Source organism: Dermacentor silvarum, chromosome 1, assembly GCF_013339745.2.
Source record: "Dermacentor silvarum isolate Dsil-2018 chromosome 1, BIME_Dsil_1.4, whole genome shotgun sequence".
Lineage (NCBI taxonomy): Eukaryota > Metazoa > Arthropoda > Arachnida > Ixodida > Ixodidae > Dermacentor > Dermacentor silvarum.
This window is the reverse complement of record NC_051154.1, coordinates 320,348,469-320,366,708: the sequence shown is the minus strand read 5'-3', so window position 1 is coordinate 320,366,708 and position 18,240 is coordinate 320,348,469. Positions and strand designations below refer to the sequence as shown.

The 18,240-nt window shown below is 44.8% G+C and overlaps 1 protein-coding gene and 1 pseudogene across 1 annotated transcript in view; one reads left to right on the top strand and one right to left on the bottom strand.

Annotated features, from left to right (window-relative positions):
- The window catches only part of LOC119437318 (lysyl oxidase homolog 3), a 54,727-nt gene that overhangs the window by 22,487 nt on the left and 14,000 nt on the right, over positions 1-18,240 (bottom strand). The window contains exons 5-6 of the mRNA XM_037704372.2: positions 9,664-9,801; positions 4,574-4,691 (exon numbers count right to left, since the gene is read on the bottom strand). Coding sequence (XP_037560300.1) covers positions 4,574-4,691; positions 9,664-9,801 — 256 coding nt within the window. The remainder of the gene's footprint in view (positions 1-4,573; positions 4,692-9,663; positions 9,802-18,240) is intronic.
- On the top strand, positions 15,092-16,367 carry LOC119437319 (uncharacterized; annotated as a pseudogene).

Below are 18,240 nucleotides of genomic sequence, written 5' to 3'. Positions count from 1 at the left end.
TAGGAGTGGGCATCAACGACAAATATCTCGGCAAACTTTGGTTTGCAGATGACATAGTCCTGATCAGCAAGACTGGGGATGAATTGCAACAAATGATTGAGGACCTTAACCGAGAAAGTGCAAGAGTGCGGTTGAGGATTATTATGCAGAAGACAAAGATAATGATCAATAGCCTGTCAAGGAAACAAGAATTCAGGATTGCCAGTCAGTCTCTAGAAGTCTGTAAAGAAGTACATTTATCTAGGTCAATTAATCACACGAGGCCATGATCATGAGAAGGATGTTTACAGAAGAACAAAAGTGGGTTGGAGTGCTTACGGTAGGCATTGCCAAATCCTGACTGGGAGCTTACCACTGTCGTTGAAAAAAAGTGTACACTCATTGCATTCTACCGGTGCTAACGTATGGGGCAAAAACCTAAAGTTTAGCAAAGAAGATCGAGAGCAAGTTAAAGACCGCACAAAGAGCGATGGAACAAAAAATGTTAGGCGTAATGTTAAGAGACAGGAAGAGAGTGGTGTGGATCCGAGAGCAAACGGGGATAGCCGATATTCTATGTGACATTATGAGAAAAAAATGGAGATGTGCAGGTGATGTATTGCGTCGGGTAGATAACCGGTGTACCATTAGAGTTACAGAATGGATGCCAAGAGAAGGGAAACGCAGTCGAGGACGGCAGAAAACTATGTGGGGTGATGACGTTAGGAAATTTGTAGGCGCAAATTAGAATCAGCTAGCGCAAGACAGGGGTAATTGGAGGTCGCAGGGAGAGGCCGTCGTCCTGCAGTGGACATAAAAATAGGCTGATGATGATGATGAAAAAAACCACAGGTGGTCAGAATTAACTCGGAGTCTTTCACGTACTGTGGCATGCATCATAATGAAATCTTTGGTTTGCCACGTAAGACCCCATAATTAAATGAATTTTACCAACTTCGTCATGGCCACCTTGCGACTTGTGCGGATAGTACTTTACTGGACGCTGAGAGAGTGGCCAATATTTTGTTGGGATAATCTGGTATACCACGTCGCAGGCACAGCGGAGATCAAAGGCGATGTCGGCCACAGGCTTGCAAGTGCGCAGCAACACGCTGTTCCATCGATCCACTAGCGTTCACATTGCTCTGCATGCGCTTTCTGCGACACTCGTGAGTTCGTGAAGCAAATGCGCAAATAAAGAAAGGAGTTAAATCGAACTCTAAAGATGTAGACTTGCGGACGGTTTGCTAACTGGGGACGTTTCTGGCATACCTTGCTTACCAACGAATAGCCCTACAGAGAGCGTGTAGTACATACACTGTTGCACGCACGCTCCACGTTAAAGAACCCCAGGTGGTCAAAATTAATCCGGAGCCCTCCACTACGGCGTGCCTCATAATCTTGGGCACGTAAAACCTCAGAAAGAAGAAGAAGAATGCACGTTCTTCCTTTTTTCACGAGGACGCGGGATTGAATCCCTGGAGTGGCGACCAGATTTGGATGGAGGCGAAATGCATAAACGCCCGTACGCTTGCGTTGTAGTGCACGTTAAAGAACACCGGGTGATCAAATTTAATCCGGAGCCCTCCAAGGAAGGAAGGAAGGAAGGAAAATAAGAGGCCAAAGGCAGAGAGGTTAACCAAGTTAAGTGTCCGGTTGGCTACTCTGCACGGGGGGATGGGGTAAGGGCAGAAAAGATTAGAAAACAAGAGAAGATTAAAAAGAAAACAAAAAAGAACAAAAAACACATCTGTCCGCACAATTCTATAGTTTTTCATGAAGTGCTGTTTCTTTCAAACAGCGTACTAGCGCTTTTAAAGCAGTTCGTTCCGACGTCGGTTGGGACCAGGGACCAAGAATTCTGGCTTCCATAAGGGGACGGCTGTCTATCTTGTCGAGCGTGGTTCTGAGGACTTTCCTTTGTGCACTAAAACGACGACAATCACACAGAAGATGTGCTATCGTCTCTTTGCACCGGCAAGTTTCACAATCTGGACTTGTGGCCATTCCCATCAGGTAGGAGTACGCGTTGGTGAACGCCACTCCAAGCCTAAGGCGACAAATGAGAGTTACCTCCCGTCATGGTAAGCCATGTGGAAGGCGGAACTTCAGATTAGGATCCAGGGAACATAGGCGCTGGTTTTTAAAGACCGTTGAATTCCAGTGGGCTAACGTAAGCTCGCGAGCAAGCGCATGGAGCTTTCTTGCTGCGTCTGTTCTGGACATAGGGATAGCGACGCAATCGGTACTGGTATGTGAGGATCGAGCGGCTGCGTCCGCTTGCTCGTTTCCAAAGATACCACAGTGACTTGGCAGCCATTGAAAGAAAATGTCATGTCCTTTGTCAACTGCCTGATGGTAAATTTCGCGTGTGTCCGCGACAAGTCGTTCGTGGGGTCCACGGCGTAGTGCAGAGAGCAGACTCTGGAGGGCAGCCTTGGAATCGCAGAAGATAGACCATTTCTGGGGCGGTTCCTGTTCGATAAATTTCATTGCTGCACACAGAGCTGTAAGTTCGACAGCCGTCGTCGATGTCAAGTGCTATGTCCGGAATTTTATTACTGTAGATTTTGCTGGGACAAATACTGCAGCTGCTGAACTGGAGTGCATGACCGACCCATCTGTGTAAACATGTAAGCGGTCACTGTGGACCTCATGTAGTAGCAATAATGCTGCCTGCTTCAATGCTGCTGACGGCATTTGCGCCTTCTTATTCACGCCTGGAATGGTGAGGCATATTCGAGGTTAATGGAGAGACCACAGTGGTAACGAAGGCCATGCTGCAGGGACGTAATTCAATGGTAGCGATGTTCCGTGTATAGTGAGGAGACGGCTAAAACTCGTATGCCGTCCAATACGGCATGCCTCATAATCAGAACTGGTTTTGGCGCGTGAAACCCCAGAAAGAAGAAGATCTTCCTTTTTTACTTTCTTTTTTCTTCAAGTTGTTTCTTTCTCTAATAAGATTGAAACCGAAAACAACACAGCGCACACCATCCTGGTAACTAAGCGTACGTATGCGAAAAAATACCTCCCGTGTATGAACAGATTTTGGTGTCCTGAGGCACGTGCCAGACCACATGCATGCAGGCTCAGCACTGCTTCGTGTATTCTTGCCGTGATACTTTTAATAACAGTTTCCTTCACTCTGATAATGCATTTTTCTTAATCCATTAAGCCAACCGCATCATGAACAGACACGAAAGAAGAATAAGGCAGTGTTCACTTATAGATTTTTCTAAAAAGTGCGCAAAAACAAACGCAATAATTGTCGCATTTTTCTATAGGTCAGAGGGGGAATAGGCTAGGGAAACATAACGGCAACACGAAAGCTGAAATATAGGTACGGACGCTCCTGTCGCGTTCCTGAAACAGTTAGCTATTATTATAATGATTCTTTTTGGGTGGGCGGGTCCTGGTTTTCCAGCTGTTTAGTTTACTGCTTAAAGGCTAAAGTCGCACAATCTCGCACGAACGTCGTGGCAATGATGTCACTGGTGCCGTCGGCGCCGAGAGAGACAGATTGAGAAAAACAAAGTTGCTCGTCGGATCGCGATTCTCCCACCTAATGACTTCTTCACTGAACAAATGCTGCAAGGACGTTTAAGAAAGGCCATCTACCAATTTCACCTGCGTTCATGTCCGCTATTAGTGTCCTTTCCATGGGGCCTGATACGCTATCTAGGCGTTTCAACAAAATTCTCAGGCGCCAACCTGGGGCAACCTCGCTTCCTCCGTGACCACTTGGGTCTTTATTGGTTTTAGTGCTGCAGGCCATGGTTCCTTGCGTGATACTTGCACAGCAGCTGGCTTCAGTGGCTAACCTTCCATCGACGCGTTGTACTGGTGAAAACGGACTTGTACTGACGAAAAGTACTGAAGACAAATTAGTGGCCAAACACCGGTCACCGGGACAAGTGTTTTGATCCTGAACCTATATACCACTTCTAATCGCAGACGAGAGTCCGCAAACTTGAACAGTATGTGTATTGCTATAAAAATAAATGAAATTCTGGGGTTTTACGTGCCAAAAGCACGATCTGAATATGAGGTGCGCCATAGTGGGAAACTCGGGAATAATAATGACCACCTTGGTTTCCTTATTGTGCACCTTAATCAGAGTGCACGAGCGTTTTCGCATTTCACCCCCATATAAATACGGCTGCTGTAGCCGGGAACAGCGCAGTGCCATAGCCCCTAAGCCACATCGGCGGGTTGTGTATTGCCATGATCATTCATTGTACCGCCGAGTAAATACGAAACGCTATGCAGGAATCACGTATACAGTATACCATCATAGCTACTCTGGAGAACTTGCCACTTGGCTAGCCCAAACATAATAATTTTGAATATACTCATCTGTAAATGAAAAAAAGAAATAAAGTTAACCCAACAAATGGAGGCCAATGCCAAAATAAAATAAGAGTGAAGCGCCAGAACACCCATTTAAGCATTTCTTCCGGGCTTTTATCATGATCGCCAGCCTACCATGACGTGAATGGTGCATCCCACGCGCTCAGCACAGGGTTGCATCAGTGATGCTCACCGAAGACGATGGGGATGGGACACAGAGTATAGGTAAAGCGCAGCTCACATGTGGCAGGAGTGCCAGACCCAGGCGTGCTTCGGCAGGAAGGGCATGAACTCAGCGTTGCCCACGTTCGCCACGCGCGCCGTGAAGCGAAGCAGGCGCCGACTCTCGTACAGCCAACCTGCATCGGGACGGTGGTTTGAAGACACGGCCACGTAGGATAACAACGCTCGGATGAAGCGTTGCCATTTGCTCTGTAGCTAAATAGAACATGGTGAGGAGACAGAGTGACAGTATTGGAATGTTCTATATCAGTGTTGAAAGCTTCTGTTAAAGCTGCGTTACGTGAATAAGAGGGTCTGATAGATGATAAACTGCACTGTAAAAAGAGTTTCCACCCTTCGGGACGTATTTTGTCCCCAAACAACAATCGTCATCTGTCTTGCTTTCGTTTCTTTTCGTGAAAATTCTCATCTGGATATTTTTCTCTCAAGAATGTTATGTCACGCTTAAAACGCGAATGCCGTTCGTGATCTGGAAGTACTGGGCGCGCAACGTTCAGGAATGCAAACGCAAGACAGCTAGATGACGATTACTGTTTGTGGACGAGAAACGGCCGCAAATGTTGTAAACTGTCTTTTACAGTGCAGCTTCATTATTGCCACTGGTGCTCGCTTATGCTCGCAGCAATGATTAACGGCATCTTTCATTATATTTACATCACCTTATTTATCACCATTTATTTATGTCCACAGCAGAACGAAGGCCTCTCCCAGCGATCTTCAATTACTGCTGTCGTGAGCCAGGAAACCCTATTTCATGCCAGAATTTTTTCTAATTTCATTACTCCACCGAAATCTCAGCTGTCCTCGAGTGTTCTTACGCTCTCTTGGTACCCATTCTGTGACTAATAGACCAGTGGCACATTTGCCCTGTCCATAATATGGCGCACCCCGCTCCATTTCTTCCTCATAATTCCAACTAGAATATCGGGTGCCCTCGTTGGCTCTCTAATCCACACCACTGTCTTCTTGCATTTTAACGTCATGCTTAACATTTTTCGGTCTTCTTCTCAAGCGTCCCTGCTGACCTCCAAGTTGTTAATCTCCATATATGTTAGAACCGGTAGAATGCAATTATTGTGACTGAAAATTTGTGATTGACTGTCAGCTTCTGGAATCTGTGCAAGACTACATTTATATAGGCCACTTACTTACAGGGGACCCTATAATGAGAAAGAAATTTCCATAAAAATAAAATGTATCCGGAAACACACGGCTGGCATTACGAAATTATGACCGGAAGTTTACCGCTGGCCTTGAAAAGAAAAGTTTACAATCATTGTAGCTGCATTATAAGACCGCTTTTGCGCAGAACGGAGAGTATTCTGGAACGACCAGTCTAATATGCTATAAGCACGTTCGTAATAAAGCAACATGTGAGGTAAGTTAAGCTTAATGGCTGCACATTTGTTTCGAACACAATAGCTGAAACAGTTATTAACTTTCGTCAGGTGGCAACAGTATATAGGAAAGGTGGTCCAGAGAAAAAGAGTTTGGGGAAGACTACAACCGACTATTGATTGCATTTACTCGTTTCGAATGAGGCGCCACAGCGCTACTGCAAGCAGTTATTTGGGGACACATCACCTGCAATTTGATAAAGCAACGGCACATAGATAAAGGTTGTATTTCATGTAGCGCATTTTCACGTTTTCCTACGTATGCTCCCAGTACTAGTTCAAGTTATTGGCGTGATCAAGTGTCGCAATAGATCAATTGTTATTTTTAAGCCATTGCTCTCTTTGGCTCTTCTGCACACCTTGCCATTTGTATGTTTCTGACTCTTTATGGCCAACCTGAGTCTAACCATCAGGCCAGCGACGCATGCTATAAAAGGCGAAATAAAACACCTTTACGAATTTCTCTCGTGCAAGCCAGCACATGGCCACGTTTGGCGCTTTAGGTGCGTCGCATAGCTATAATTCTCTTATAAAAAAGGCAAATCACCAGCGGTTGACATTGAAGACAAGGTCTTCCGAGACGCATTAGTGTACCGTGTGGTTTGTTCTTCCAAGTGTTTCCATGTTTGTTATTTGGGCGGGGGGGGGGGAGGAGCAGCTCCCTCAGTAGACCGTGTCTTTCTTCCTTTGATGTCAACCGCTGCTGAGTCGCCTTAACTTGACATACGTTTTGCTTTAGTACCAGCTTACTTTTGTATAGAGCCCTTTACTTAACTTTTTACTTTACTTTCGTTATTCTTAAACCGCACTTCTTGGGGATTGGTCCACATTTTCAGACTGCACAATCTGCGGGTTCGGCCCCAATTTTTACGTGAGTAAAGACACACTTACGTTTCGGGATTTAGGCGTAGGCAGTCTGAACCAGCGCATCTGGGCTTCATGTCTCCATTTTTCCTTAATTTACGCCTGATTACCCCTCCTTACATAGCTCGATAACTTTGTGTGTCTTTTTGGTTCCAAGCTTCAGTTTTACGCCTCTTTTGTTGCCCTACGTGCCCTAGAAGGCCTCAAACCATCTAATTTACGAGGCGAAAGTCATGGGGTACCCAGATTCCACGAACCTCAAATTGATATGAACTCGCCAAAAAGACCTTGTCTTCAAAAGTGAATGCGTGAATTTTCTACCTGACGATAAAGAGAGAAGTTACAGGATAAGTTCGTCGCCGAAATTCGCTGCACTTCTCTCGTCGTAGTGGGAAACTGTGGCGCTTTTCTACCGAGTAAAGCATGTCGTGTCTTGTGATTGTACACCCGTTTGAATACTGAAGAAAATTTCCGCTTTCTCTACAAGGTACACACTGGTGGCTGAATGACGCGTTGGTCATTACAATCAGAAGCCCGTCTGTTATCCTAATGTGCCTGAAAGCACTTGCAAAATATCAACCCAAGGTTGTTTCTGCAGGTAATTCTTTTGTATATCTCTGGAGTTCTTTTGCGCATTCTGTTGTGCATACATGCTAAACTAGCTAATTTAGCCTATCTAGCCCATTGAACCGTCGAATTTGAATGATGACTTGCACACTGGCTCGAATGTGAAAATGACTCGGCTACTTGACATAGCCCCCTATTGTTAGCGAATTTAAAGCATAAAGGTGAGCGTAGCCAAGAGCCCTTCGCTCTGCGTTGTGAGATCGCACTTCATTGCGAGTTGGTTCGTTTGTGTGCCCTTGAAATGCAAAGGGACTGATGTCATGTGTTCAAGTGGAAAGCATAGTTTTGTGGGAGAGAGGGCCTAGTCAGGCATTGTCACTCTTTTCCCTCCACTAAGTGCGTAAATTGTGACACCTAAACCTAAATGAATTTCAATTTCAATAAAGCCTTGCCCGATGCGAAGTGGTAAATTAGAACGATCATATTGCGTATACGTATAGGGGGAGATTTTTCTTTTTTCAGATCATACGGAATTTTTTTAATCACCTTTGGCAGGTAGCATAATTGTAGTCCTTGAGATGTATTACTCGAACCCGTGGACATTGCTTGCCCGATAAATATAACTACATAATCGACGTAACAAACATGCACTAATTAACTTCTCAAATAATTACTTTACGGCCCATATTGCATGATACGAATGATAGCCGGTAAGTTTTCAAGGCATTTCCACTTGAAACAACTTCTAAGTATCTCGCCGTGATATGGGCCGTCAAACGTGCAGTAAATGTCCACTATTGTTCCATTTACATTTTTGCCAACCGCCGTTTTATGTCATCATCATCATCAGCCTATATTTTTTTTTACGTCCACTACAGGACGAAGGCCTCTCCCTGCGATCTCCAATTACCCCTGTCTTGCGCTAGCGTATTCCAACTTGCGCCTGCAAATTTCCTAACTTCATCATCCCATCTGGTTTTCTGCCAACCTCGACTGCGCTTCCCTTCTCTTGGTATCCATTCTGTTACCCTAATGGTCCACCGGTTATCCATCCTACGCATTACATGGCCTGCCCAGCTCCATTTCTTCCGCTTAATGTCAACTAGAATATCGGCTATCCCCGTTTGTTCTCTGATCCACACCGCTCTCTTCCTCTCTCTTAACGTTAGTCCTAAGATTTTTCGTTCCATCGCTCTTTGTGCGGTCCTTAACTTGTTCTCGAGCTTCTTTGTTAACCTCCAAGTTTCTGCCCCATATGTAGTACAAAAATGTAGCACAAAAATAACTGGAACGCCCATGTATTTCGTCTAACGCTTTGGGAATGAACATCTCGAAAGTGGTGTCATCCTAAGGAATTGTTCCAAGTGGACACATCTTGCGAACTCACGGCTACAATTCGTAAATTGCAATATGTGCCGTAAAATAAATAAATGAACAGTTATTCGGTGAATGTTTGTTAATTCACCGAATAGGCATTTCGATTTCTTGTACAAGCAATGGCCGCCTCGTTGAGTAATACAGCTCAATGACTGGAATGAAGCTATCTGCCATAGCTGATTTTTCTGAAATTCTGCATGGTCTAAAAAACACCCTTGGATACGCTTAAGGCAGTTTAAATGAGATGTGATCACGTGATGAACTGCAGTGTTACCTCATTTATGAGCCTGCATGTCGCTACGAGATATCGTCTAAAGTAGCACGAATGTGTTCGCACAGCATGCTGGCTTCCTGGTTATTTACCTCGCCGTTCTTTAGAAGACTATGTCGTCAATTCCCTTGTTTTCTTGGAATATTGCTGATTCGCAATGTCCCGGTCAGTTTCAGTACCTTCTCCTCAATGGAGCATTCATTCTACGCGCTACTAAGCTTTCTCTTCAGAACTGTATGCAACTGTACTTATATTTAGGTGCAGCGTTGCTATCGACAAAGGTTGTGACATTTAAAGGCGCTGGATTCGGCGAGCGCAAGGTAAACACCGTTTTTTTGATGTTTGCGTTTGCAATTGCTTTCGGTGTCTTTGATCAAAAACGTTGCTTCTCTTATTTACGAGAATTCTCCACAACAACCATTGGTAAATGAACAAGTCAATGAGAAGTTTTGTGAAGAGATGCGATGCGTTTTTCGAAAGTGGACAATGACATGCGTTTCGATTCAACCCTGGTTGTACCAAGGCACAGCGGGACCAGGCAACTTCGAAAGGTATCATCGTGTTGAGTAAATTTCTCGAAACACCCAAAGATATCAACCACTGGTATCTCACCGGGGTCTGCCTTGAGCGCATAGGCGGAAGCAGAGACGCAGTGCTCCTCCATTGCGCACTGCAGGTACAGCAGCTGCCGGTCCTCCAGATAGGCCGACCGCTCCACCTCGTGTTCGTCAATCACCAGGTCCGCTTGGTCTGCGCCAATAAAGTCTCCCCGTTCACACACGACCCGCTCGAAATACTTCGTTCTGAAACTTCGTTCTGAAATCGCACCGTCAAGCAGCAACACGGTACAGGTGGGTCGAAGCGCAACCTTTGCTTACTCGAAAGCTAGGAACTGGATTTGTTGTGAGGCCAGCTCATGCATCTTTACCTTCACATCACCTCCCCTCCCAAGCGATATTGTCACGTGGTAGTGATGGTGAAGAAAACAATCGCAAAACTGTGAACGACGAAACTGACTTTACTGGGCGAACCGACGCCCACAAAAGCAAGTTGCACTCGAAGCACAACGATAGCGGCGAACACAGTCGGCGATCGTAGAAATATGATCAGCGGCGAAACGCGTCGGCTTTTATACATGAGTCATCGACGGTTCCAGAGTAAACCCTGGTGCCCTAAATTCCCTATATAAGAAAAGTACCGCCATCTACTCTTTCCTCCGCCGCCTCCTCTCCTAAAGCCCTTGTTTTTTTCTTTACTTTTGGCTTGCGAAAGCCAAGTCGACGGTGGCGCACCTAGAAAGTCCAGGTTGAAGCCAAGGCCAATTCACATAGGTCGTGAAGCTTCGGGCGAAAAGCGGTTCAGAACCTATTGCCAGCGACATCAACAAGGGGAGTTATGGGAGTTGCGATTGAAGCGCGACTAGGGGAGGAGGGAAGAAACAGTGATAAAAAAATCATTTTTTGTGAAGGGCGAAGCAATTTTTTATACTGTTCAAACGACATTTATGTCCCAATCAATTTTGATTAGGCGCAATGAAGAAATTATGATAGTGCTTTTTTTATACCTTTTTCTCAGCGCCCTCTGAAGAAGGGGCGCATGTCGTAATCATACCATGCAACCCTTGTATTGCACGGAAAGGCGAGCTCGTAAAGTTCGTCTGCTACGACACGCCTCCTCGCATGCTTTGGTGTTTCGCTCCTGCATGCGTTCTCTGAATTATTGTGGCGCCAATTTACTTTTTGCTGAGCGTGGTGTTGCGAGGTGCGTTTCATCGTGGGTGAAAGTGCTGAACACTGTATCCAACGGGCTCGGCGTCCTACGGGACGATGCGACCAACAGTTCACGCCGAACGTTTTCCTCGGTACCCGTGGAAACGATGTGCCGTGCAAGGATGCAACAGCAACAGCCGTACGGCTGGCGTTTCACTACACCGGCTTCCTCTCTATTCCACAAGGTGAGGCAAAACTCTATTACTATTAATGCCTTCCTGTAGGGTTGTGTGGAGGGATGCCGTGGTGCTTTGAAAAATCTGTGTGAAACGTCTGTTACTTTACAATTAGCGCTACGTTGCTGCCGTAGTTTAGGCTAGGAGCTTTTGGTGTCAACTTCCCCAGCGCTTCACCGCCTATTCAAATAGCATAAATATTGTGCTTCAGTCAATTAAAATTCGCATCGCTTTAGTTCTATATAAAAACAACGCTCCAAATCGTTATTACTGTGCTTAGATGCACAACTAGGCCGGTATTTTGTAGCGATGCCTTTCATGTAATAATGCCTTTTTGCGCTTATCGCGCTTTGTCAGTGGTCGGAGCGACAGTCCGCTCGCGTTATCAACGGGATTAGCCGTAACAGACTGAGCGGTGGATGATAAGACTAGAGTACAATAAGTAATAATGCCTCGCTACAAAATCGCGGCCCTAATCTCTCACATGCCGTACTTCATGCTTTCACTTTGTGCTACAGCCACATCTTTCCTGCCATGTGTTCTTCATTTGCTGTCATCACCCTGCTTTGCGTTGATCTAGTTTTCTCTTTTTTTTTCTTCCTTATTCGCCAGGACATTGGCCTAAATAATGCTACATGCTACTTTGAATTTGCAGGCATTTATCCTGGGTGAAATTTTGTAGGAACCCATGCCTACTAGATAAGACGCCGGGACAACTATGGTCGAGAGTAGTGTGCTCGCTGCACTTTCATGAATCAGCATTCCTGCGGCCCGGTTTACTTCTTCACGACGCAGAGCCTACAATATCTCCTGTTATGAGTAAGCAAATCGCCAAGCCGTCTTTCGTGCGACAATAGGCATGACTGTACTATAGTCGTTCGTAAAACAGTGCTTATCTTTATTAAAACAAGGGGAATACATCGACAGAATTGATCGAATACATTCCTTGGTATAAAATTAACGTATATTTACTACACCTTTATGGCAGGCACCGGATCTGACACCCATGACGACAGGTGTGGTGACGTTGGTCAGAATCATCTCCAGCCTTCCAAATTGAAGGTGACTTTCATTTTAACTTTACACGTAGTTGCATATGGCATAAATAAATTGTCCACATTACGTTTGCAGAGTCCAACTTGTCAGGCCACGTGAGCTCGTTCATCTCAGATAATGTCTCGCCAATGGGCTGCCAACCAACCACCGTGAAGAAATCACCTAGTGTAGGAGGTAATTCCTTGCCTATTTATGTTAAGGACACATATAAGTAGCGAAGACACGACTGTTCTCTTAGTACCCGAAAAAAACTGCAGGGTGGAGCACAGTAAGGCACCACTGTGATCACACGTACGCCTGTCCTCCACTTGGACGTGCAGCCTCTCCGCAGGAAGTCCCACGTAATTCCTGGCGCAATGTGCTCTCTGTGCCACTCTCATCACTTCTTTCTTCCTTTTTTTCCTTTCATTTTTTTGCTGCGTGTTTGACACACTGAAATGCACCATATTATGTCCCTCATTCGCAGCACACCGTGGCTACATGCAATTGGAGGAGGCTGTTCCTGCACAAGAGGGCAGTGGTAACGCCGCTCCCCAGGTGCCATCGGTTCTTGAGCCAACATCCTACCGGCTTGCTGAAGGCAGCGCCTCGGTGAAGGAGTTCTCTCGTGTAGAGGGTAACCTTGCCTCTTTATGTTAAGGACACATATAAGGAGCGAAGACACCACTGTTCCCCGACAATAAGTTCCACCCAAAAATTGCAGGGTGGAGCACAGTAAGGGTCCACTGTGATCACACGTACATCTGTTCTTCACTTAGAGGCGCAGCACCTCCGCAGGAAGTCGCTGGTAACTCCTGGCGGAATGTGGTCTCTGCGCCACTCTCGTCACTTCTTTTCTCTTTTGCTATCTCACCAGTTTGGACAAGCTAAAATGCCCCATATTTTCTCCCTCCTCCGCAGAACAACAGGATTACATGCAGTTGGAGGGGGCCGTTCCTGCACAAGAGGCCAGTGGTGACGCGGCTCCCCAGGTTCCGTCGGTTGCACAGACTTTTCGAAAATGCTCCGTTACAGGCACAGCTGTTGAGGCTTTCCGCAAATGTAAGTACATTTACATCGTGTAAAATCATATAGGGCGCCAACGCGCCCTTTAAATTTTACAAAAGTGTAAGCTAAAAACAAAAGTGGAAATTTTCTTACGAATGACAGCACCCAGTTAAGATTACAAGACATCTGTTGATGCGGTTGCCTGCTATCGGCTGTTTGTCTTGAGCTCCCTTAATTATTATACTGGTAAAGCATTACAAAAATGCTGAAAACATCTATAGCGCTGAACATGAAGTAGCTAAAGATATGAAAGCAATTGAAACTCATCCAGAAAAACAATTCTTTCGCAGATTTATGTATGGCTAAACATGTAAAAACAGAAAAGATATTTCTGTTATGCTTTTTGTGCTTGCTACAGAGGGCGGGCATTAAAATAAGGTCATGTTTCACTGCTTTGTTAAATATTTCTCAATTTTCAAACAATAACTTTTATTTGGTCTCACTGCGCTGAGCACTGATTCATACAACATGAAGTGTGCAGCAGACAGGTCTGCTTACGTGCCAAGAATGACTTGCCAAGCGGGCCCTCTGTCCTCAAATACGCAGAAACATTCGCACAAGTTCATTCAACGATGTAAAAGTCAGCCGGGGCTGCAGTAATCAGCATTCCTTAGCGTTACACAAATAGCCCTCGTAAAAAGTTAAATACAATCTGGTCATGCGTGCGTACTGGCGAGAAGCGTGATCTGGCAGAGAGAACTACCACATAAAGCAGGTCTCCCAATCGTCTTCCTTCCATCTCGGACGTTGACATTCATCACGATTTGTCTTCTGATGGAGTTATTAAAATATATATTTTTCATGTAACTCACCTTATCTGTTTGCTCTGCATTGACGTTCGTATGCACGAAAAGCTGAAGTATAACAGTCTAAGGTTCTTTTTGACGGAGGTGTAAGACAAGCCCACTGTAATTGCCGCCAGCTGTTCCTTTTTCCACAGGGCAATTGCTCATAGTAGCATATCAGAAACTGCATGTGCCTTGCGTTTTGCATCGTCTCTTTAGGATAGATTAAGTATTTGCCTCAAAGCTCAGAACTATGTAAAAAATAGCCAATATCACATGCTCATCTTAACGGTTACTAATATAGATTGAATATCTATGAATCAATCTTTGTGAAAAACCCACATCTTTCCACACCCACAGCGCCCTGTACCAGTGAGTCCGAGGCTCGAAGAAAAACCAAGGAGTTAAAAAAAAAACTGCGGAAACAGCGGGATTTTAACCGGAGGCTGCAAAGAAGACTGCTGAGGAAGCGTCAAGCTTTAACGATTGAAGAAATCGTCCGGAGCGTCCGCTTACACGTGTCTCCACCTGTTGCTGCACTCCTGGAGGCTCAGCTGAGGATGAAGAATGTGAGCCGGTTCGGTCGCCGATGGTCAAGCCAGAACAAATCCTTTGCCTTAGGGTCTACTTTCATAGTCCGATGGGTTATATGTATTGCAGGCGACTTCTGAGGCTGCCATCAGTGCGATCCTTGCAGTTATGGCTTCAGCGTGTGCCACTAAGGGTTGGATTTTTCCCGGAAATCTTCGACCTTATAAATAGACGAGCGGCTACCTTTTCCATGCGTGACATAGCCTATTGCATTGTTTTCGATGAAATGCACATTAAAAAAGAACTTTCATACAACCCCTCGCATGACAGGTTTGAAGGTCTGGAAGAATATAACGGTTTTCAAGGCAATAGCCTCTGCAAGAAGGCTCTTGTCTTCATGGCAAAAGGTGTCCGAACGTCATGGAAACAACCTCTTGGTTATTTTTTTGCCTATCGAGGAACAACCGCAAGCATTTTGAAAGAACTGCTTTTGCAATGCTGCAAGTCCCTTGTGGACGCTGGCTTGCAACCAGTAGCGGTAGTCTGTGACCAGGGAAGCCAGAACATGTCCCTTTTTGCAAGCCTAGTCACCACCGAAGAGCCGTATACAGACACAGACGGAAGGGGGCTCTTTTTTCTTTTCGATGCTCCGCACTTACTTAAATGCCTCCGAAACATGCTATTTAATTATGATTTCAGAATAGCTGATCACCTTGTGAAGAGCAGTTACATTAGGCAGGCGTATGAAAAGGACCGCACGCATGAGATTCGTTCGATAGCAAGGCTGAACGACAGACATTTTAACCTAACCTTTGCATCAAAGATGTCTGTAAAATTGGCTGCACACGTTTTCAGCAACCACTGTGCTGCTGCAAGGTACAACTTGGTCACTTTTCAGCAGCTGCCCGCTGAAGCAATTCATACTGCACGATTTGTAGAAAGGATAGATCGTTTGTTTGACTGCCTGAACAGTTCACAGAGAGCGTCAAAGACACCTTATGCATCTGAGATGTGCAATGGCTCTGTTCATAGAGAGTTTCTGACGGAATGCATTGCAGTATTTGAAAACATGCGAGTAGTGGGTTGACCGAGGCAGCCGCCTTGTATACGCGGGTTTTGTTTAACCATGCGGTCTCTTTTGATGCTCTATGATCATCTCACAATGAATTATGGATTTTCTTATGTTCTCGGTAGGCGATTAAACAAGGACGCACTTGAAGACAGCTTTTCGACGATAAGGTCCAAATCAGGTGCGAAGACCAACACTACAGCTCGTCAGTTTCAGGCCGCTTTCAGGCATCTTTTGATCAATAACCTGTTCAAGTTGTCTGAAAACTCTAACTGCGCCGAGGACATGACAACGGTCTTGGCAACTCTTCCTGTTGGTATTTCGGCACTGTTTCCGGCTCTTGATATCGGAAGCACAGTCTCGCTTAGCATGACAGATGATTCTTTCTCGGACGAACTTTCGGACATACAGCAAAATAACCTAGTGTATCTTGCCGGCTGGTTAGCGGCGAAATTTTTGCGGTCCCATTCATGCGTCGGAACAACCCAGAAATGTAGCCTGAAGGTAGAATGTGCGTCATTTAGTGAGGCCAACCAAGTGCTACTATATTTGAGCGTAAAAGGTACTGCGGAATCTGACTTTGGAAGTCTATCAGTTCCTTCCCCTACATTCGTGTCTTTTGTTGAAGGCTGCGAAAATGTTTTTCAGGAAGCCATCGGTAGCCTTTTCTCCATGGAGAGAGTAGGACATACGTTGTGTACGCGTCTTCATGAGAAGGTTGAAAAGACACTCACCGTTTGTGAAGAGGACAATTATAATGCCTTGTTTTGTCTCTTTGCCCGAATCGGGTTGCATTGGTTTGCACGAAAAAGAAATGTTGAATTTCAATGTGGCACAAACGAAGCGTCAAGCTAAGCAACAAGTGCAAAGGCTAAACAGTTGAGATTTCTCAGGGTATATTCCAGGCGGTGAGCAAGGTGGTGAGTCTCCTCACAAAGAAGGCAAACTTATTTTTTTTAAATGTTTGGTACATAATTCGAAGGCGTAAAATGGGAGAACGCCATATCTGGCACTATATTATGAGCAGTGAACTGTGTACACTTTCCATGCTTTTTCTAAAAGATAAAAATTAATCCCTTTAATGTCAACATCCATATCCTATGGTTTGTGGAGGTGGCCCTTCACGGTGGTGAAGTAGAGCGACACAGCTTTTTTCTTCTTTCTTATCCTGGATTATCCTTCTTAGCGCTGACTTCGTGGCCTCATGCAATTATAGCTCGCCAGGTAGCATTCTTTTGTAGCATTTGGGCGCAGTAAGGCTTGCACTGTTTCGGCGGTACTGCTTGCAATAAATATTCGCAGATGCACCAGTAGCGATCTTCTCTTGTGAAAAAGAAATTTTAATTAATGTGTAAGTGGAGTTCCCCAGTAGTAAAGGAGGTATACATGGCAGTTCCTTCCTCGTCGTTTCTGTCCTGCCTTCCCATTTTACCATGGTCTTTATTTAGGTTACAAATTTCAACTCAGCCTCGGTTTATAGACTAGTGGCAAGGCGTAACGTGATGTTGTCATAGTGCTAGTGCCCTGACCGCCACTTAGCATCGGTGGACTAAGTGAGGAGTAAAACCTCCGGCTGCTACATTATCAAACACGATTTCCAGTTCACTCGGGTCATTGTGCATTTGATGTTGTTATAACTTTTTTGCAAAGCACTTTTGGATTTTCTCTATGGAAGCCGGCGGATATCAAAACTACTACGGGAGTGAGTCTATACACCTCTCTCTGCAGAATATAGTCTTTTTCTGGTACACGCTCCTTATTTTAGATTCCCATCAGGGCATGTTTCATTTGATGATTGATTGACTGACTGGCGACTGACTAAGTGTCGGCCATTCTGTCGCCCTCTTTTTTTATAAAGGCATATAAGTGTCAGTAATCAGGCAAAAAACGGCGCAACTTGCTAATAGCAACGACTCGGCTGCTTATTTCGTCGGGACTCTTGTTCTTCCGCCTTAATTATTGGCGTGTACAAGCCTTCTTGTCATTTTTTATTACATCTTTAGATGAAATTTAGAATAAACTGTATGCATAACAATAGATAGGCAAATATGTGCTGGCGCGTTCGCGTGCTTCTTTTCCTGCGATGCTGAAACAAAGGCAGAATATTGAGTAATGATTTTAAGGTGTTGAAAACACAGTGTATTGTTTTGAAACCCTGTAAAATTCACCATACTAACAGAAATAATGTCCATACTGGATGTCAATTGAACTCATTCTAACCTGTATACCTGCCGATCAAAAATTTTAAAAGGATAAATTACCTTTTCGATTTTTAGGTCGATTTTAGGTCGATTTTTTTTTATTTTTAGGTCAATTTTTCGGTAGCTTTTTTTTTGAGACATGGACCCTGGTGTGTGTATATTTCGGTTATTTTTCGAGGCATTTTCTCTTCTTTTGAAGCAGTTGTTAAATGAGACGTTGATTGTGCATGTTGCTATATGTTATGGGCAAGTCTAATTTATCAGCGCGTGATGTACGTAGTGTAGACGCACTTTTTCTACTTATTGCCACAGTCAGTGCTGACTGTACAGTGTATGCAAATTGTGTTATGAAGTTCAGTGAATAAAATTGAAATGTCATAATCTTGCGCATGAATACGCGTTATTTTTGCTTCTTAGAATTTAAGCCCACAAGCCACACAAGCAATGCACACCTTAAGACACCTGCGTATCTGCGAAACAGAAACAGCGCTATAAATATTAGGTACGCTGCTCAGGCTAAGGATGAAATCTCCTAGTAAAACCAAGGCGAATTAA